The 22,041-nt window shown below is 41.2% G+C and overlaps 1 protein-coding gene across 1 annotated transcript in view; it reads right to left on the bottom strand.

Moving 5' to 3' along the window:
* Positions 1–8,533: 8,533 nt before the first annotated feature.
* Positions 8,534–22,041, bottom strand: part of chsy1 (chondroitin sulfate synthase 1) — an 89,267-nt gene continuing 75,759 nt past the window's right edge. Inside the window, exon 3 of the mRNA XM_033631468.2 lies at positions 8,534–10,213. Within this exon, the coding sequence (XP_033487359.1) occupies positions 8,621–10,213 (1,593 nt within the window). The 3' untranslated portion in view covers positions 8,534–8,620. The remainder of the gene's footprint in view (positions 10,214–22,041) is intronic.

The following is a 22,041-nucleotide window of genomic DNA, read 5'->3' as shown; positions in this document are numbered from 1 at the left end:
TTTTGACGTGCTATACTGTAACGTTTTTAAATTTTTTCGGCATGCTATACTATGACTTTTTGTTTAAATTTTTACGACAAGCTATAGTATGACGTTTTTTAAACTTTTTCGACATGCTATACTACTGCAGTGACATTGCAGCTGTGTTTGTAGCGACCAACTGGACACTTTAAGCCAAAACATGATGTCTGTCTCAACATAACCAAGAGGTTTTTGTGTGTAAAGCTAACCACACGTAAACCAAAAACAAAACAAAACCAAACCAAGACAAAAGTTAACTAAAAACATTTGAGATGAATTCAGTGTTTTTTCTTAAGTAAGTTGGCTTCAATGTCAGGCTGGTCTGTTGGTTATTGTGATGCCAAACACACAGCAGGGCAGTGTTAGATCACAGCAGTCATTAAAAAGCAGACATTGTTCTGATTTTAGAGGTGAATTTTAAAGGTACACACACTCATACATTTTAGTAAAGCCTTTAGTCTTTTCTTTTTCCCAGAGACAGATGAGAAGATCAATATTAACTGCATGCTCAGCACAAAGCCTGGAAGCAGGAGACACAGTAAACGTCAACTTTAAAGATAACACCCCATTAGTTGTGAAGTAGCTGATTGCCTTAAATACCAGTGTCCCTTTAACATTAATTAAAAGGAAAGAAGCCCCAGCTTTCCATCGCTGTGCCTCTTTCTGCTCGTCACTGATAACTGGCTGGCAGCGATGTGGAGGCACAGCAGGAGCTCTAATGGAAGTCTCTGTGGTCTCATCAGACGGGTCAGAGATGCAGATAAGGCAGACTTCCTGCTGTGTTCCCTTCATGCTCCGTTCTGCCTGCTGAAGAGTTTCACTGATAAAAGACAAAGCTCTCCTGATTGGGATCCGGAGGCTGAGACCAGATCCTGAAGTGAACCTTTATAATTATGGTTATACAGAAAGGCTGGATGGATGTGTTCACTCCTCAGTGGACGCAGGCCTCAGAGATGATTCTTTGGCTCTGACAGCAGCATCACCTGCAGCCGTCAGCAGGTCACTAAAGGTGCTCTGTCACAGTCAGTGATGTGGATTCATTATTTTAATATTTGTTCTAGATGTTATAGAATTTACCTATTATTATTTTGTGTGTGTGTGTGTGACCCTTTTTTGACACACTATACTATGACTTTCGTTCAACATAGTATTCTTTGACTTTTTTTTTTTTTTTTTTTTTTTGACATGCGACACTTTAACCGAAGTAACAGTAAGTATCGTATGTCGAAAAAAAGTCAAAGTATGTGAGTATCCTCAGGAAAATGTACTTGAAATAAATCAAAGGAAAAGTAGCAAGTCCTCCTGTTTGAGAAACTGAAAAAAATGACAAACAATAATCAAAATAGTTGCCAATGAATTTTCTTTCAATCAGTTGTCTCATCGTTTCAGCTGCACTTGTAGATTTTCATGTTTTGTGTGCAACTATCCTAATATGTAAAGTAACTAGTAACTTAAGTAAGTAACTGTGCTCTGAGAGTGTGGTGCAATGAATAACTGAACGGTATATATATCAAACAGTGCTCCTAATGAACGGTCTAGCTTCAGAAGTAGAAAACCAATACATGGCGGGGGAGGAGGTTAACATGGCGGGCTGCCACATTGTAAGGTTAACCCTGGTCATTGCAGCTACGGGTGTGACTTTTGGGAAATAATCTCAACTGACAGCTTTAAATTAATTTCATGGTGAATGAAACATTTGCTGACGAAGATCATGAGAGAGCTCCAGAGCGTACCTCTGAGTTGAGATTACTTTGTCATATGTTACAGATGTTCGATTGATGAGTAATCAGTGGTGCCTGCATCAACACAATCCTGCTTACATGTATCACTGAACCATCTGCTGAAATAAGAACTTTTCTTTTCTGCTCTATAGGTGTTTTAGGACCAGATAGTTCTGGGAACTCCCTGAGAGGAAATGCCCGCTGGGGAACTACCATGAGAACTACAGATCTTTAGGGGCTTTTTCCTGTTTGCATTCGCACTGCTAATAAAAACAATTAAGTGATGTTTGGTGGATCTCAGAGATACCAAGTTGAGAAGAAAATGCTGTCAAATGTTTTTGACGAGTCAAAGCCGTGTTGTATTTCACCTGTCGCTCATTTGCTGAGGAGCGTCTGGACCACGAGCTGTTGTTTGTGTTGTCTGTTAAAGGCTCACGTTTTGTTTTTTCAAAATGGATGCTGCACTGCTCATGTGTACGCTTACATCACTATAAGTTCCTCTTGTGCTGGGAGAGTGTGTGCTCTAAAGTAGGGGCTACAAAAGTCCTTAAAAACAGTGTTCTACGAATTCTGATGGTTCTGAGTTCTTGTGGTGTAGACACAGTAACAAGGGGGTTCTTACAACTATGACAAAATTCCCCTGCTCTGAAAACAACTTGTATTTACGTACATTTCACCACTGTTCGCTTTAACTTCAGTAAAATGTTGGATACCAAACATGTAGTGTAGGATTTTTACACTGTGGTGCTGCTGGTGTTACTGTTGGTAAAGAATCTGCACCACTGACTGCAGAGCGCAGTAAACTGGGGCCCAGTAGTCAAAGTGTCATGCTGCTCTCACACACAGCATGTATGGTACAGGAGGTGAAATGTCACAGGGGCCCTGCTGTCTCCATGTGTGTCTTTAAAAACTGTGCCAAGCTGTGGCTGTAAAACAGCCCCGTGTGTGTGTGTGTGTGTGTGTGTGTGTGAGATACATACAGATGATAGACAGCATCCCCCTGAAGTGACTGTGTGTCCTGCTGAATGAGAACCATGTCGTTGGTCTACTGAATTTAGAATCACATGGTGCGCTCTGTAGTGATTGAGACCCTGTCTGATTGATCAGATGATGATGATGATGATTATTGAAGCCCATTGTGTGTGTGTGACAAAAATGATGTTGTAAGATCCCGATACCAGGTCATTAATTAGAGATACTCAAGTCATTACTAAGTCATTACTTAGTTATTAACTAGTCATTATTTAGAGCTACTAAGTCATGATTTAAAAATTCCAAGTCATTGTTTAGAAATACCTAGTCATTATTTAGAGATACTAAGTCATTATTTAGAAATACTAAGTCATTATTTAGAAATACTTAGTCATTATTTAGAGATACTTAGTCATCATTTAGAAATACTGAGTCATTATTTAGAGATACTAAGTCATTATTTAGAAATACCTAGTCATTATTTAGAGACACTAAGTCATTATTTAGAGATACTAAGTCATTATTTAGAAATACTTAGTCATTATTTAGAGATACTTAATCATAATTTAGAAATACTAAGTCATTATTTAGAGATACTTAGTCATTATTTAGAGAAACATAGTCATCATTTAAAAATACTAAGTCATTATTTAGAGATACTTAGTCATTATTAACAGATAATTAGCCATTATTTAGAGAAACTTAGTCATTATTTAGAGATACTTAGTTATTATTTAGAGATACTAAGTCATCATTTAGAAATACTGAGTCATTATTTAGAGATACTAAGTCATTATTTAGAAATACCTAGGCATTATTTAGAGACACTAAGTCATTATTTAGAGATACTAAGTCATTATTTAGAAATACTTAGTCATTATTTAGAGATACTTAGTCATCATTTAGAAATATTAAGTCATTATTTAGAGATACTTAGTCATTATTTAGAGAAACATAGTCATCATTTAAAAATACTAAGTCATTATTTAGAGATACTTAGTCATTACTAACAGATAATTAGCCAGTATTTAGAGAAACTAAGTCATTATTTAGAGATACTTAGTCATTACTAACAGATAATTAGCCAGTATTTAGAGAAACTAAGTCATTATTTAGAGAAACTTAGTCATTATTTAGATACTTAGTCATTTAGAGATACTAAGTCATGATTTAGAGATATTAAGTCATTATTTAGATATTTAGACATGATTTAGAAATACTTAGTCATTATTAACAGATAATTAGCCAGTATTTAGAGAAACTAAGTCATTATTTAGAGATACTTAGTCATTATTAACAGATAATTAGCCAGTATTTAGAGAAACTAAATCATTATTTAGAAATACTTAGTCATTATTAAGAGATACTTAGTCATTATTTAGAAATACCAAGTCATTATTTAGAGATACTAAATCATTATTTAGATACTTTGTCATTGAAAGGTATAAGTCATTATTTAGAGATACTTAGTCATTATTAACAGATAATTAGCCAGTATTTAGAGAAACTAAATCATTATTTAGAAATACTTAGTCATTATTAAGAGATACTTAGTCATTATTTAGAAATACCAAGTCATTATTTAGAGATACTAAATCATTATTTAGATACTTTGTCATTGAAAGGTATAAGTCATTATTTAGAGATACTTAGTCATCATTTAAAGATACCAAGTCATTATTTAGAGATACTTAGTCATCATTTAAAGATACCAAGTCATTATTTAGAAATACTTGGTCATTATTTAGAGATTCTAAGTCATTATTTTGAGATACTTGATTGTTATGTGGAGACACTTAATCAAATTGAGAACGCTTCTTGTTATTCTGAGATACCAATACATTATTTTAAGATACTAAGTCATCATTTCGAAGAGGTTTCTCATTTTAATGACTTAGCAGATTGTTTTTTTTGGTCATCACACTGGCAGAAATGGCCTTCCATACTGAATAAACAAGAGGAGCTACTGAACAGGTTTTGATGAGAGATTGTTTCGTTAACTGCTTTTCCCAAGTTGAAGAATTAACTTTGAAGCTCGATGCATAAACGTGTTCTGTAATTTAAAATGAAATAATAGTTATTATCCGGACCTGGATTTCCCACCCTGGTACTGATAATACTCGGAATGAGCAGGAAAACAAACTGCTCTACATTATAATTTAATGTATTATAGCACTCCTGTAATAAATACTGTCTCTGTGAAACGTATCATTTTAGATTGTTGACACGCTGCCAGACAGGTGTCTGACAGGCGGTTTAATATGTTACTAAGGTGGATGGAAACAGAAAAAACTCACCAGTGTCCACAGTTATTGGACATAATCGGCACATACCCTGTCCAAACCTGGCTCTTATATGTATATGGCTACACGCACACATTAAAATGGTTGAAACACTGATCCTGTTTGCTTTTGTGTCTGTTGCCTGCAGCGCTCTGAAGACACACTGTTGACTTATCCCAGCATTTGCTTTGGAGGCTTGGTTTAATTGTCCCTGCAGGAGCTTGCTGACAGTGATCAGACATCACAGAACCACCAATGAGCTTCAGCTCAGCTGCTTCCCACTTTCCACATGTACCCAGAGAGATTTATTACTGTTGGTATTATTATTTGCACAATCTCAATTACTGTGTAATCTCTGCAGCCAGAGCCTCTTGTGAAATGATTCTTTCCATAAACATATGGATATGAAGCCAGCCCAGGAATGTCCCCTCTGTCCCCACAGAGAGGGTGCCTGCTCCAGGCCCCACACCCTCAGGGGCCCTGAAGACCCCAAGTTCACTATGTCTCCATTGTAGATGAATTCAGACTGTTCTCATGCACTGCTCATGTGTATACCCATGAAAAATGATGCACCAGAATGTGTACAGGACCCACGTAACTGTGAAGGCTGTGATCACGTGTCAAAGGAGCTGAAGGGAGAAAAGGAGGAAGTAGTATAGACAGCAAGTCTGTGTAAGGTGGCAGGTTGGGTTGGTGGATGGGTCAAACAAATACAGGACTTCACCCCAAGAGACCAGTGTTCATGTCCCCAGTGAAACCAAGTGAGTTATTTCAACATACGTTAAAGCTCACTGACGTAACGTTACCTTTCTAAACCTAACCTATGGGGCATTATGTGAACATGTGTAACATTGTTGGGTGTTTCCGGGTCACTACTGAACGTAAAGTAACAGATGAAACACAGTTTACTGGTAGATTTAGGAAAGTAAAGTTTCGTGGGTTGGGTTTAGGAAAAGAATTGTGGTTGGGTGTTTATTTTCCGAAATCTAACTTTAAATTTAGCATTTAACTTTACATTAAGTACCTTGATTCTCTTTATGAAACAAACCTACATAACTTTTTTTGGAGAAGTAAAATCACATTGGCTTGTTTGAAAAAGAAACATGGTTGGACATTGTCAGGTCAATACTTAACGTAAAGTTACGAATTAAACAGTTTCCTAAGTTAAGTTTAGGAAAAAAATCATGGTTAGGCATCGTCACGTTGAGTACATAACTTAAAGTTGCATACTAAACGTTAAGTTACGTAGGTTAGATTTGGTAAAAGAATCATGATTGGGCGTGGTCACGATACGTATTTTTTTTTTTTTTTTTTTAAGATATTTTTGGGGGCATTTTAGCCTTTAATTGATAGGACAGACAAGCGTGAAAGGGGGAGAGAGAGAGAGGGAGTGACATGCAGCAAAGGGCCACAAGCTGGAGTCGAACCTGGGCCGCTGCGGCAACAGCCTTGTACATGGGGCGCCTGCTCTATCCACTAATCCACCGACACCCCCACGATACGTATTTAACATAAAAGTACATACTATACAAAGTTACGTAGGTTAGATTTAGGAAAATAATTGTGGTTGGGCATTGTTCTTTATGTAGTGAAATTTACTTTGCTAAATCTAACCTACGTAACTTTAAATTTAGTACCAAGCTTTGCATTAAGTAGTAACATGACAACATCCAACTGAGTTTATTTTCCAAACTTATCTACGTAACCTTGTTAAGAACATAAGTTTATATAATGTATGTAACGTGACAACGCCTAACCATGCTCCTTTTCTTAAGCCTAACCTACAGAATTTTTCCTTCGTAAACATAATCTACATCACTTTGTTGAATATGGAACTTCATGTTAAGTACGTAATGTAACAATGCCCAACCACGATTCTTTGCAAAAACCTACTCTATTTTAATTTCCCAAACCTTACCTACGCATCTTTACTCTCCTAAACCACCATAGTTTTACATTTAGTATATAACTTTACATTACGTAGTAACATGACAACACTCAACCATGATTCTTTTCCTTTTCCTTAACCTAACCTGTAGAGGTGCTAATCCATTGGGCGCTACTTCGTCAGATATACAAACTGTATACTCACCACTGTATGAGGACGTCAATGATTTGTACATTAGTTTGGCAGACTTCTCGGTTGTTTCTGTAGTGACATCATCCTGGTGGCTGATAACCGAGAAATAACTGAGAAAAATAACAGCAACAACAGCAGCAGGTTTTTTTTTTTAAACTTTTCCCCCATTTTATTTCTTTTTAAATAGAAAACCTTGCCCAGTTGGACAGAGTTGAAAGAACAAAAATTACAAAAAAAAAAAGTCCAAGAAAATTAAAAAAATCACTGTAAGGACCGCACAGTCATTCATCCCGTTACAACAGTCTCAAAAATCACCATTCATGTTGTGATGCTGAAAGAGTAGCATTAACCCGACGGAGTGCTACAAACGTACAGTAACTGCCGACGCAGGACAGCAAGGCCTGTCGTGAGGAAGCGTTCTGCCCTCAAACCTGTAACACAGGACCAGACAATGTGGGGTTTCACATCACAGCTCAATGGAATCAGCACTGAAGCCACACCTCTGTAGACTGGGACCAGCCGCAACACGTTTTATTTCAACATAAAAGAGTCATTTATAAAAAGAGACAGTGATGTGTGCCTTGAGCCGGCCGACAAGAGTGCTGCTCCCACTTCAACCCACTGGAATTAAAGGCCAGACTGGTTCCCACTTCACCCATCAGAAAGGCCTGGGATACATAGAGCTTTTGTGTTTACTCTCTATTATACACCACACACACATACACACACGCAAACAAACGCACACACACTCGCGCTCACACACATACACACAGGCAATATGATACCTAAAGCAGACTGTGCAAAACTCTTTGGTGATAATGAGTTTAAGAAAAGGAACATGAAAAAAACCACCATCCCACAACTGACATGGTTATACAATCTTTCCAATATACACATTTCAACAGTCAGAGAGTAGAAAATGAAGCCTGCAAATTCAATAAATTAGACAGCAAAAAGATGAATTGCAGATATAAAATCCAGCAGTTGGGTTCACAGAAATTAATAATAAAGAAAAATACAAAAAAAATGGAGAAACAGTAACAGTGTCGTGTCATTTTACCAAAACCATAAAAGCAAATGGAAAAGAAACGGACTGTAAAAGAAAGTGAAATGGCCTTTAGTTAATCATTCAGACAGCTGGGATCTGAGTTTTTTCATTGATGAAATGTTGTTGAGAATCAGTCTTTTGTAAACATTCACAATCAGGAGTTCTGTTTGGAGCACTGCTGGTCTGAGAGTACATGGACACCAGTCTGTTTTCTGCACACAGGACAAATGGAGTATTTAAGGACCATGACGGTGTACTTCACTGAGGTACACACCAATAACCCCCACCTGTCCTTCACCCACCATCCATCAGGCTCACACAAGAATATTCGTCAATATTCCTTCGATCATTAGAACCCAGACTGTCTCTATGTTTTGTTCATCATGGCGTTTCTGTATATTTTCTTTAAAAAAAAAAAGACATATTTTCAAAATATATCCAGGTGAAGTCTTTCATTTCAGTAAAAAATAAATTAGGTAGTGAAAACAGCCTTTTCTCACGCTGTCCTAACTGAGCCGTTATTGCTGGCCAGTCTCCTGAAGCCGTGGTCGTTCTTCTCCAGCCACAGCTCGGCCAGCTGCTGGGTGGAGCCGTGCGACGAGGCTTTGGAGCCCAGGCACATCTTATATTGCTTTGCCTCCAGGTTGGGGTCACATATGACGGGGTGGTGGACGTGCACTATCCCCGTGTCTGTGCTTCTGAACAACTTAATCCCTGACTGGACAAATTTATTAAAAAGGTCCACGTCCTCCAATCCCCACCCCTGTATGGAGGTGTCGAAGCCTCCAGCTCGGAGCAAGTCTCCCTTGTAGACGCAGACGATCCCGAAGCCGTAGTTCCTCCACAGACCTGTCTTGGAGGTGAAGACGTAGTGGTTGTTGCTGGGGACCTTCCCAGCGTACACCACCTTTGGATCATATTGGCTGAAGATGATGGGGAAGTAGGTTTGCTCCCCCAGGGCTGTGTTGGTCCGACATCGCTTCAGGAAGTCGCTGGTGAAGAGCAGATCCACGTCACAGTAGAAGAGCAGCGAGTCGTTGGAGAAGTGCAAGGAACCCACTTCCAAAGCCAGAGCCCTGGAGAAGGAGCCGGCGACGGGCTTTATCTCCATCTCGGCCCGGGGATACTTCATGTGATACTCCCTCATCAGCTCCACCTGCTTCACCCGCTCTGTGTTGTTGTCTGTGCTGAAGAGCAGGATCAGCAACTTGACGTTCTGGTTGGGGATCAGACAGACTCGCTCAAAGTTGGCCATGAAGCGCACAAAGATGTCGTAGCGTCCTGACAGAGGAACCAAGATGTTGACTTTCTTCTCTTTGGGTTCCCTCTGGTCCTGGCCGGATGTGGCCAGCTTGAAGGGCACCAGCATCTTGAGGGAGTTGGACAGGAAGGAAAGCGAGTCTGAATCTTTGTTGATGTGGCTGGCCAGAGCTCGGGCATCCATCTCGCCCTCCTCTCTGAACTGGATCTGGCTGAAGGTCTGTTGTAAGTATGCGTGTCTCCTCACAGGAACCGTCATGGTCTTTCCTTTGTGCTTCTTGTACAGCAGCAGCAGATCCAGCACATACTCTGCCCCGTATAAGGGATTGACTCTCCGGTAGCCGTACTGGATTTCTTTGAAATCAATGACCCGCCCCCGTGTCTTTGCATTGGCATTGATCATCTCCATCACCTGCATGATGATGTCATCCAGGGCTTGCCTCTGGGAGGAATCCATCCCACGTCGAGGAGGCTGACCATCAGACGATGAGAACAGGTATTTCCCAGTCAGGAACTCCCACTCCAGGACCTCCTCCCTCTGCCGTGGGTGGAAGCGCATAAAGGAAGGCGGCATGCCGAGCTGGAGGTCCTCTCGGCTGGGCTCGGCCGCTCCGTAGCGCCCCATCTGAACGATCTCCCGGTGGAGCTGAATGGTTCGGTGGCGCAGGTCCGCGATCTTGCGGCTGAGCATGTAGCTGTGCAGGCGATACTGGTAAGGAGGGTTCTTGTTGGGGTGGAGGGTGATGGCTCGATGGATCTTGCTGTTGTGGAGATCTCGTATGTAGCCCTTCTTATTGGGTTCGTAGTTCTCGTAGAACAGCTGCTGCATCTGTGGAGACAGGAGAGACGGATCGTGTTAGTGCCTCTGAGGTCACTGGATGTTGTTACACCAATGGAAAACATCACTTTTGCCATGTCTGCCCCTAAACACACTGTGACAGGACCAATAATGGTAGAGGTACGACCAGCAATTTCTGTCCCCAGCTGCAGTCAGACCCATGATGCTGTGAGAACATGATAAGCACCTTGCTGTAAGTACCAGTCTGAGTTACAGGGCTGCTATAAACCCTCTATAAAGTGTTTCTACAGGATTCTGGCAGCCCACCCAAACAGCTCACACTATATGTAAAGAGAGTTCAGAGCAGAGGCCCGAGCGGAGAGAATGAAATGAACATAAGGTTCCATTTTACTCAATTAGACGACGACTGTGCTCTTTATCCATCATTACAGCATTATCTGCTTGTAAGGAAGTCAGTTGGAACAATTTATTAAACGTCTGTTGAACAAGCAGCCAGGATATTTCACGCAGTCGTATTGATGGAGTGGGTGGCATGGTGATGCAGTGGTTAGCATTGTCACCTCACAGCAAGAGGGCTCCTGGTTTGAACCCGGGGTGGGGGAGCTCCTAAAACGGCTCCTTCACAGGAATTACATTGACTACGGTTGAGCCTCATTAACTTTGTGTTTGAAAATACGTTTTTCAGACTTTCAGGCTGAGAGTGACTGGCTCCTCCTCTCTACCTGCAGGACCTGACTGCAGTTAGTCTCCACATCAGCAGCAGAGAGAGGAGGAATGATGACACAGGGCTGTTAGACCGTTTACTGGAAAAGGCTATAGATAAGGTGTTAATTAGTCCAGCAGTTAACTTATTCAAGTGGTTTTGTAGCCTCTAAATGCTCTTCATTAAGAAGATAATGCCAGACATTCATTTGCCTAAGTATTAAAAAACATTAGTGTTGTCTGAGGAAAAATAAAATACAGAATTCATTTCTGTCTTCACATTTTTCCATTTGTAGGATTATTGGTTATTGTATTGGTATCGGCTTTAACAAACAGATTATTATCAGTTATCGGTGTTGACCTTGAAATTTAGAATTGGTGCTGTTTTAAATCAGAAATACTGCCTGATGCGGGTTTATGTGCTTGTAAACGCAGTGAATGGAAACCTTTGTCTTGTTTTCTGCTGATGCAAACTCTAAATTAAGAGCTGCTGACAACAAGGAAGTGAGTGAGTGTTTACTGCATAGCTGCAGGAGTTTTACAAACCTACTGTTCCTCAAATCGCAGGAGACTAAAAGTGTAAACATTGGGACAGCTGCTTTGGAGCCGCTGGCAGGATCTCAACCGTGGTCAAGAAGGCAGGGTTTGTGTCGTTGCCTCCCAATGAAGGGAGCATCAGAACGGCTGCAGCCTCTACAAAGTCTAATTTGAGAGGACGGCTCTGGAATGCAGCCACAAGCCTGATCCCCAGGGAAAGGCCATACAGGGAATAAGACAGGACAGGCCTGAGAGCTATGGAAAATGATACCTGAAGCCGAATACGATCACAGGAACTGCCTGAGTAACTCTTTGCTTTTCCATGGCTTTAGCCCGCATTCCTGCGCACCTAAGAGAGGGCAGCCTGCCAATCAAAACACACTGTAACCTTGTCATTAATGGAAGTGTTGAGCTGAGCCGTTCCTTCAGGGGTGAAGGGTCAGCCTTTACATCAGAAACCAGGCCGCTGCGTGTGCAACTGACAGAAATTAATCTGTAGAATTCTTTCATACTGAGAGTAGAGACCATTTCAGACAACGAATACGTAATATTATTTTCATACATTTCAATCAGTCGGTATTGGCTAAAACAAGACAGATCAAAATTCGATCCCGTCTTTCTTGCTCTGCTGTTTTGTCCATTTCAGCGTGCTTGTGTTGCAGCTGGTTGCAGTTCTGCACTGACAGCGTTTGACTGCTTATGACAGTGAAATGTGTGTGTGAAAAAATGATTTGTTTACACTGGTGAGTGACTCTGCTCTGACGTCAAAATTTGCTCATCCGACAGTAATAAATCTTTGATCTCTCCTCCCTTTCAGTTGGCAAATCCTTCCAGTACCGTGGCTTTTATTAGTTAAAATGACAAACATCGCTGCTGCAGGACATATCAGCTGCCACCAATTAATTATTAATAGTAAGTTGATGGGATTCCAAAATAAAACTTGGCTGTTGTGTTTTCTGCAAACCAGTGTCTGTACTCGACCAAAGATTGTTTATAACATAAAAGGAGTATCACCTTGTGACATCATTATACAACCGCAGGTGTTTTAGTAGTCCATCAATTTCTTCTCATCAATTTCAGACGTCGCAAACCAACCAGCTTTCTCAGTTGGTGGCACCAGAACATGATTTGGTTGCAACCTTGTTTTGTTATTATTACTTTTTAAGTTGATTTTTTAACCTGGTGGCTGATAAATTAATTGAAAGATGTGCTACTTTGGCTCTGATGCATCTGCCTGTCTGTCTGCAGCACCACTCTGTAGTTATATGTCAGAAAATAATAGCTTATCAACATGAAGGCTGCTGTGCCTTTGCCAGAAAGGCAAAGATGGATGCAGACTGATGCTGCTGTTTCTGAGTGAGCGGTGCTGTGTGTCAAAGGTAGGACAGCAGATATTACTTAGGTTGTAATAAACATCACAATTTCTTACTAGTTACAAAAACACCCAGTGTTCCTGCTAGTAACGTTCTGCCCTTAGTTAAAGTAGTTAATGAATGTAACCACAGTTGTATGATTATGAGAACTGTAAGGAAAGGGGACGGGAGTGAGACGGTGCCTGGATGTGGGTGAGAGATGTGACCAAAATATTTTTAGGGCTGCCCCCTCAAAGCCGGAGATCCAAATCAACAGTCTGAGACCCCTATGTCGACTGAGATTGCTTCATGTTGAGTATTTTTCATTTATTTTTTGGGCTAGTCAGTGTGCTCTGCTCATTCGAAGATTACCGCCTGTGGTGCTGTCCCAACCCAACAGTGTTGCCGTGGAAGCATTGTGCCCACCCTCTGGTCTCTTTTAGGTTGAGCCGCAAACTTCCTTAAGCATTAATGACTTCCGTTAGCACCCAAAAATGAAAATTCAGCCATTATCTACTCACCCACATGCCAATGGAGGCCTCACATCACTTGCGGAGATCCAAGGGGAGAGGAGGTAGCAACACAACTCCACCTAATGGAGGCTGACGGCGCCCCAGATTCAAATGTCCAAAAACACATAATTGAGACCACAAAATATCTCCATACTGCTCGTCTGTAGTGATCCAAGTGTCCTGAAGCCCTGACATAAAAAGTTGTTTGGGGTGCCGTCAGCCTGCATTAGGTGGAGTTGTGTTGCTACCTCCTCTCCCCTTGGATCTCCGCAAGTGTTGTGAGGACTCTAAAACTTCACCTGAGCCTCCCTCGGCATATGGGTGAGTAGATAATGGCTGAATTTTCATTTTGGTTGCACTATCCCTTTAACAATGCTAAGGGCGTTTTTGCAGCTCAAAATGAAGCTGCTTGATCACCTGGGCGACTGTGGGTGGTGACCGGAGGGTGGGAACCATGCATCCGCAGCAACACTGTCCTGCCACCAGGGTGACGTTACCAGCTGTAATGTCCAAATGAGCTGAGGCGCTAGCCAAATCCCATCTGACCCCGTGCATACAGTGCAGGGCAGCCAAGGCTAACGTTAACTAACCAGTGGAGACCGGAGTGTGGGCAGTGGTCACTATGTATCCACATGTTAACGGAGCTAGCTGCCGATTTGTCATCAAAGCCAACAGAGAATAAAATACATTTACATCACAAAACATTTCAATTTCACCACCTCCACATGGATAGCGCTTTGAAACGCAGCGCTAAAGCTCACTGAGTCGATGTAGCCACTTGTATTTCATGACATTTGGCGTGGGTGTCAGGATATTGAAATTAACTTGAAAAACTGACATTCCTAGTTTAAACATTAAATTAAAAAAGGCTCCAAGCCTCTTGATTTTACAGCAGGCTCTACTTACCACATCTATTTAATAACTAAGACCTTTAACCAAATCAAACATCCTATCATACAAATTGCCAACAAGTGTCAGTGTACAGAAACAGTTACCCTGTGTACTCTAAAACTGACAGGACTCTCTCCACAGATCTGTCTGGATTCAGTGAGACACTTGAAAAGATTTATCTAAGACACCTTAATGTTTTCTCCCTGATAGAGTCTGCGTCACAAGAATGCTAATAATAGACCGATATATATGATAATGAACAGATAAAAAACAACGTAAATCAGCCTTCCCAACATAAATACTAGTGCACTTCACATCCAGCCTGTGTCCCAGTAAGAAAAGGGAAACACTTCAGTTTCAGACTTTGATGGAAAAAGACCTTTTTGGGTCTGCATTGTTTTATTGGGACAGACTGAGTCGTTTCCCTCCCTGCAGTATTTTTCCAGGCTGGTTCAGTTGTTGGCTCAGACTGTCTCCAGCAGGGTAACACCAGTGGTCATCAGCTGACAGCCAATTGGTCAGGATGTTTATAGCTCTCTCCTGTGGCTTCACCATCATTAGCACTCTTCCTAATTACATGACCTCCACTTCTGTGGTCACCGTTGCAACTTATGACTCATTAGTGCGATTTCTTCACAGTCATTAACCTCACTACATCCCTGCTCCCACTGCAATGGTTACCTAACAAAGGCAAAGGTAAGTCAGAAGTTACTGCTGCGAGCCGAAGGAGCCTTTGTGCTTCATTTCCAACACAGCTGCTGGAATAACTCTGGGAGCTGATGAGACATGCACCAGCTGCTCTAAGACATTAATCCCAACACTGAACTCATTTTCAGGAAACCAACAGTATGTGAAGTGCATACTTTCCAGTGATATATTACAGTATGCAAACAAACACTGAACACAATGGATACCACAATGGATTTGCATGAGCAACTACAGATGGATACAGTCTGACTGGCCGCCCTGGTGTAGAAGCTCCAGTGTGGAAGAATTTTGGATATGATTTGAATTGAAAAGGATCCTGGACAATAGCCACATTGTATGCAAGTACATTCATCTGTTTATTTAATAATAGATCATTACAAATAAGTTAGAGTAGCAAGTAATCACACAGTGAGAAAATAAATCGTGTAGAAATCAAAAGTTTGATGCATTAAGATGCATCGATAATTGTTTCATAATCAAATCGTAGCCCTCTGAATTGCAATCGAATTATGCAGTGCCTAAAGATTCCCATCCCTAGAATTTATGGCGAAAATGTCTCCACCCTTCAAATCTACATCTGTGCTGGAGCTTGAATAAAAACACCTCACTGTTTGAAGCAGTTTGCCCTGTGGTCGAACAGAGAGGGTTCATCAGATTCACTATAAGCTTGACCTGCAGCATGCCCTACTGACCTAACATTCAACTTAGCTTATAGATAAAACAGAGGAGGTCACTTGTGAGCAAAGCCACGCTGACCTGATAATCTTGACACTGAAGAATCTGAGTAGCAGTGTGTTCAAGTTCTTCAGCTTTGGGCAGCAGAGGCACCAGAAACAAGTGGAGCAACGTGAACTGTACAGCCTCATCTGACTGTTCACTTCTGAACCGCACATCTTCAGAACCCTCGCCAGAAACTCGTAAAAATGCCATCGCTGAGAAGATAGCAAGACTTAAATCCAAAGACACGCGGCCAATTGGCAGCGTTTCGGGACAATGACTTGGAGCAGACTGAGAAATGTATAGACGGCACTCAAGGGTAAGACAATCCCTCTGAGCACCAACAAACAGACACCCTGCCTCCATCGCTGAACTTCACATTTGTTCAAGTAGACTTTTTGGAAAATAGACGACTCCCTCGACTCTAGCAGCCGACCTTTTTATGTTTTCAGTTTCATTTCAGTCTCCATTACTCCATAACATAAGCTACACTGTTAACTGAGTCAACACAAACACACTAATCAAAGCAAAGCAAGAGAAACAGTGTTATCGAACCAACAACACAGTGGCCTATAAGAAGTGAAGGGAGATGCCAAACCAATGAGAAGGTTCTGTGCTGTGATTACATTAGTGAAATGAACCTATGAGGGTTCAGACTCTGATACATGCCATATACCACTGAAATCCAGGCTGGCAACCCTGAAAACTCACCCAGGACATCCTGCTGGAGGAAACATCTTACAAACCAACAACACGAGAGAGCAAACACCAGAGACACCCTCAGGAAAAGTGATCTGTGATTTGTTCTTTCAAGGTTGTCTTTTTCATGACCTCCTTAACGTTCCTCAAGATAAAAATACAGGAGTCTCATTGTTAATTTAACCCCACTGTGGGATTATGTTCTGACATCCAGGTTTAATTATTTCCTCTTCCTTTGTGAGAAATACTACGATACCCATGAGCCTCAGCCACTGTTGCTACGGAGAATGTATTGGTGGTATGGAAAATTCAGAGTGCTTTCTTGTTACATAGGGTGTGTTCGGAAATACACACTCGAAGTGCCAGAACGCACTCTGGCACAAACTGGACCGTTTATAAATTTGGTGCGCTGTTGGAATGCACCGTTCAGTTATTCAAACAACACACTCTCTGAGGAACAGACTGCACTCTGGGTACTCTGTCTGAGGGAGACGGAGCAGCAGAGTGAATGTGTGATTAACTTAACTGTTTATTAACTCGTGTAAAAATGGAGCGTTCTGTTTCTTTGAACGTCAGCACTCTCATATTAGTGTGGAGCATCAGATTAGATTTATGAACACACCCATAGTTACTGAGGGGAATATTTTTAACTGGTTGCTTATGTTGGTCTGAGGTAAATTTTGCTACTCATCAGTTTACTGCACTACAATACACCCAGCTCTAATGGAAGCTAGCTAGCAACACTGTTTATTAGGCTATTACCGTTAGTAACGCCATCCCAACCCAACAGTGCTGCTGTGGAAACATTGTGCCCATCCTCCAGTTTCCCCCAAGGTCATCCCAGTGAGTAATTTAAATCCACAAGCTCACTTTAGCTCTGTTAGCATTGTTAGCAGTGTCAGCCAGTGGTGTTTACACAGTGAACCATGCTAAAGAGGTTTTGCAGCTCAAAATTTAGCAGCTTATTTGCCGGGGCTACATGAGGGGAGTCCAGAGGGTGGACACGATGTTTGTGCAGTAACACCGTCCTGGTTACCAGCTGTAATGACAAATGAACAGTGCGGCAGCTAGCTCCCGTCTGAACCAGGACACTTGCTGTGCTAGCCAGCTGAGTGTCAGCAAAGCCAACAGAAAATAAAAGGCAAAATGTCAAAATTTCACTCCATCTACAAGGATAGCACTTTGAAATATGGTGCTAAAGCTCACAAGTCAATGAAGCGCCCAGCTAAGAGGAAAGGCCTCTTTTATTTCACATCATTTTGCTTTTGTTTTCTGTATTGCTGGTGTCAGGCTATCAAAAGCAAAATTTATCAAAACTGACATCCTTAATAGTTACTAAATTCATCCCTAATTTGCCCAGAATCTTAAACTGTTGGATGTGTTAGTGCCTGTCCAACAGTGCGTCACATCATGTGTCATACAGACAGATAAACAGTCATGGTAAGATTCCCTGGGATTTGCTGATCTGCGTACTAAATGTGATGAAACTGCTACAAGGAAATAAGAAAGTGGCTTATCTTGATTAGTTGACACACATCAACCCACGATGACGGTATCAAAACAACACAGGTGTGCAGGCTTCCTTAGAAAACAATGTGTGTGGGTGTGAAGTGCATCAGAGTGATACCGCCTCAGGTTTCTGTTGAGCCAGCTTTCTGTTAGCAGCCACCACAAAACAGAATTTTGGATGTTTGTTACCAAAGCAGGTGTAATTATCTTATGTCCAGAGGCTTGTAGGTTTGACTTTTATTAAAGAGCCACATATTTTCTAACAACACGTCCACCTCAGCTTTAAAGTGCTTCAACTGTCTCACCTACACTATCAATGAGAAAATGGTTAGATTTTTACTTCCGGTACCCTGAACATGTAAAATAACCCCTGAAACAAAAGCATAAATGGCAAATGTATTTTGTCAATTTTTTAATTTGTGTGAGGAAATAATGAAACAGCAAACTTGGTACAGTCTGAAACTTCTGTAGTATTAAAAGATGGTGTTACGAGTTAACTCAAAAATGATATTACATCCTCAGAACTAGAACAAAGGTTGGGAGTGTATCCAGGTTGGTGACAGATTCTGACCCCAGTCTTAAGGCCCAGACACACTAAACCAACATCAAATAACTAGTGATGACAAAGGCAGACTGTTGCGTCGCCTCACGTCGCATGTGTCTCATCCAAAAAGCTGTGCTTGAAAAAAACCCAAAACAACCCAAAGACTATAGCCAGCGGCAAAGTAGCACGTACGTTCTGCACCTATGTGAGAGGAAATAACTCTCCACACCAGCAGGGGGCAGTAGTCTGAACATGTCTTTCGAGAAGAGAAACTGGGAGACCAACAGGGCGGCTTCAAGATGCTAGTTAGCCAGTTTGCACATTCACAATGCAGCCAGTTATTGAAAGAACAAATTATATTTAGCTTCCATGTGCTAACGGACGATAGCACAAACAATTATAAACCATTTCTGCTACAGTGCTCAACGGCTAAAAAAATAATCTCTAATATAACAGGTTGGTTTCTATCTTGGCCTCTTGACTTTAAGCGTTTGTTTGCTTTCTTTGCTTTCATTTCTCTTCTTGTGCACTGAGATCAGCTGCCAATCAGCCAAACCTCATTGAACACACTGATTTAGCCAAACAACAGCCGACTGGTGCCAACAGATGCTCACCGCCAGCCCCAAAAAACAGAACCGACCTTCAGCTTGTTGTGTCAGGGCTCTTAAAGAATGATGTCACTTTGTCCAAGTGCCACATTAGCTCTGATAAACTGTTTAAACAGTTAACTAGTTACGGTTGGCAGCGCTCAGCCTGTGAAAACTTTTGTATAATGTCTTCTTTGGCTCTGGAGGAGCTTTGACAAGTCTGAGAAAACAACCCCCTGATGATGTCATAGTGATGTAATCAGGGTTATCTCAGTTTAGGCGTACAGACTACTAATGAAAAGATACTATGGAGTTGCATTATGGTAAATGTAGAGACGCCAAATATCAAAGCCTCTGCTGCTTTGACTGTGACCATTCTGTTTATTAAATGTGTCTCCTGTGAGTCCCCGACCTTTATACAAGTGCAGCACTAAATTGGCGGAGCAGTTCCTCAACATTAATGGTTGAAAATGTATTGAATCGGAGGGCGTTCCAAGTTCTTAGTCTGCAAAACAAAAACTAGCTCTAAGTTAAGTGATGCTTGAGTCAAACAGGGAAGTATGCTACCAGACAGCCATTAGTACAACTGACTGTGTGTGTGTAGATATGTATAGGTCTGTGCGTGTGAAGGCTTGGTGCAGCAAGTGGACTTTGTGCAGTGAGTCCTGAGGCTCAGTCCCAGCAGCAGGCAGCATGGCCGCTGCTCTGACTGTGTTTAATCTGCTGGACAATAGGCAGTGCCTGCCTCTGAGCGGGCCATGCAAATCTAATTGGAGACGGCATTATGCTGCTGTAATTGGCTCTTTTGTAAGCGAGGGTGGTCTGTCCAAACTAATTTCTCGACTCAGGGAAAAGCTTCTCACACCTAAGACAGCTCTACAATAGGCCTGGTATTGAATTGTGTGTCGGGAGGTGGTGGTACCATCAACAGCATTATGACTTCATCAATATTAGCCATCTAAGCAGTGGGCTGCTGGTGAGTGAGGCGGTGCAGTCCACAGAGGACGGTCAGGCTGAGGGCTACACTGGGCTGACCACATTTCATCACATCAGAGGCAGGCTGATTCAAAACAGACTGCATCCCAACAACTGCTAAAAATATACAGACTCTTTAGTGGTGCTTAGATAAACTGTTCATGTACATGTTGATGGAGGACTCAGGTATAACTGGTCTTTGAGAATTTTTATAAAAACTTTTAAAGTAGCTCTCATGACATGTTTGAAAGAAAAATACTAGGTCTAGGCTGGGTTAACCTGTGAAGGAGCTGTGTGCATCAAGATGGCTAACACTGGAGGAAACATTAGTTAAGCTTCACTTAATCCTTGTTCCTATTCGCCAGCTCTGACAAGCTGAGCTAACATTAGCAAAAATTAAAAGCTGTTAAATAAGACAGAAGCTTCGTTATCTTTTACCATCTACAAGCAGACATTTGTGGGTTTGATGAACAGAGTGAAGGTGAGCCGGTACGCTCAAGCTGCAGGTGAGCGACAAAGGGTGGGGCTAGTTTTCATTTTCATAGGTTTGTGCATACCAACTGAGGCAGAAGTGTAGTTACATCGAAGCCATTTCGAGGCATGAAAGGATGTTTTTCATGTACGTTTGATGAACAGAGATGAGTTTTGGGAAACATGCATCAAACATGGGGATGGAGTAGGACAGGAGACCTAAGGAAGGGACAGATAAGAATAAAGACGAGAGGAGGCAAGGAGCTTCCAAAAAAACTTCCAAACAGAGTTAGTCTGGATGGCTTTTCAAACTGTTATACAAGTGTCCGACGTGCAGAGGTTGAGAAAGGTTCAGTTTTATGCAGAAGCGTCGACCAATCACACTCATATTGATTTCCTTGTGACACAGAGGTTTTATTCCAAAAGCGCTATTAAGTTAAAAATGACCTTACGTGTTAGAAATTAATGATGTGACAAGTGGAAAAGGTGCTGATATATTTATAGTTAAAGAGTATCTGAGATTTCCACTGCAGTGTAATATAAAATAAATTAGTATGGATGAAAAGTTATGGCTCATATTTCCTGTTTTTTTCTCTGCAAAGTGTCGTGTAAAAACTGTTGGTCTAAAACAGTGTGGCTCCAGCACAAACCAATTACAGACTTTATTCACTCTATAACTTCTCCAGCTGTTATTTCATGTCTGTTTGTGCTGCAACTATAAAATGTATTTATATTTCTATCTGAAACATTTCCAGTAACTTTCTGTGAGAACAACAACAGACACTGTGGGTCGAGGCTTGCACAAGTCACTGAGTGCAGAAATGCCTTCGTCTAGTCGTTTTAATGACAGGATAAACAAAACGATCAGTCTAAACAAGACTGAGAAATATAATCCCCATTAAAACATGAGAGATTCAGTAGAAATGATTCTGAGTCAGCAGAGGAGCTGATGAGATACTAAAGGTTTTGGCCTGAGTGATTTAATGAAGCAAAAAAGATGAGGTGCAGTTTGAACAGGTCAGGTCAGGATATTAGAAAGACAGAGGGCAGGATATGAGAGCAGAGTCACTTTATTCTGGGATCGTGCTTATTAAAATCATCCCAACTGATCAAAACTGACAACTGTTTCTTTATACTTTTAGCAGGGGAGGCGAAAGAAATATCAATTCATCTAAGTATCGCAATTTGTCTTTTTTGATCGATGTTTAATGCCTGAATTGATATAATTCAACTGCAGAGCTGGAAAGAAGAGAAGCCACTTTTATTGTGGTAATATACGAGTAATGTGACATTGTATCTGTTTCCAAAGCCAAAGCAATAACGCAGAAAATGTCAGACAGTGTGAGGAAATTAACCTTCATCTACTTGAATCAATAGAGCATAGTATCCCGATATCTCTGTGTGGCAATATCGTATCGTCACACAGTGCCAAGTAGCGACTTTTTATTACATATATTATCAACATTACAAATACAAACTAAACTAACAAACAAACTAAACTCTAGCCTACTAGAATAATATAATCAACTGCTTTTTAGGCCACTACATACATTTAGCTGCTGCAGAAAATAGCTTAAGTGAGATGAACAGACTTAAAACTTTATCTTATTAGATAAAACAGATGTTGACAACGTTTTCCTGTGTGGATATAATT

Source organism: Epinephelus lanceolatus, chromosome 2 (genome assembly GCF_041903045.1).
Source record: "Epinephelus lanceolatus isolate andai-2023 chromosome 2, ASM4190304v1, whole genome shotgun sequence".
NCBI classification, from domain to species: Eukaryota; Metazoa; Chordata; class Actinopteri; order Perciformes; family Serranidae; genus Epinephelus; species Epinephelus lanceolatus.
This window is presented reverse-complemented; position numbering and strand designations above follow the sequence as displayed.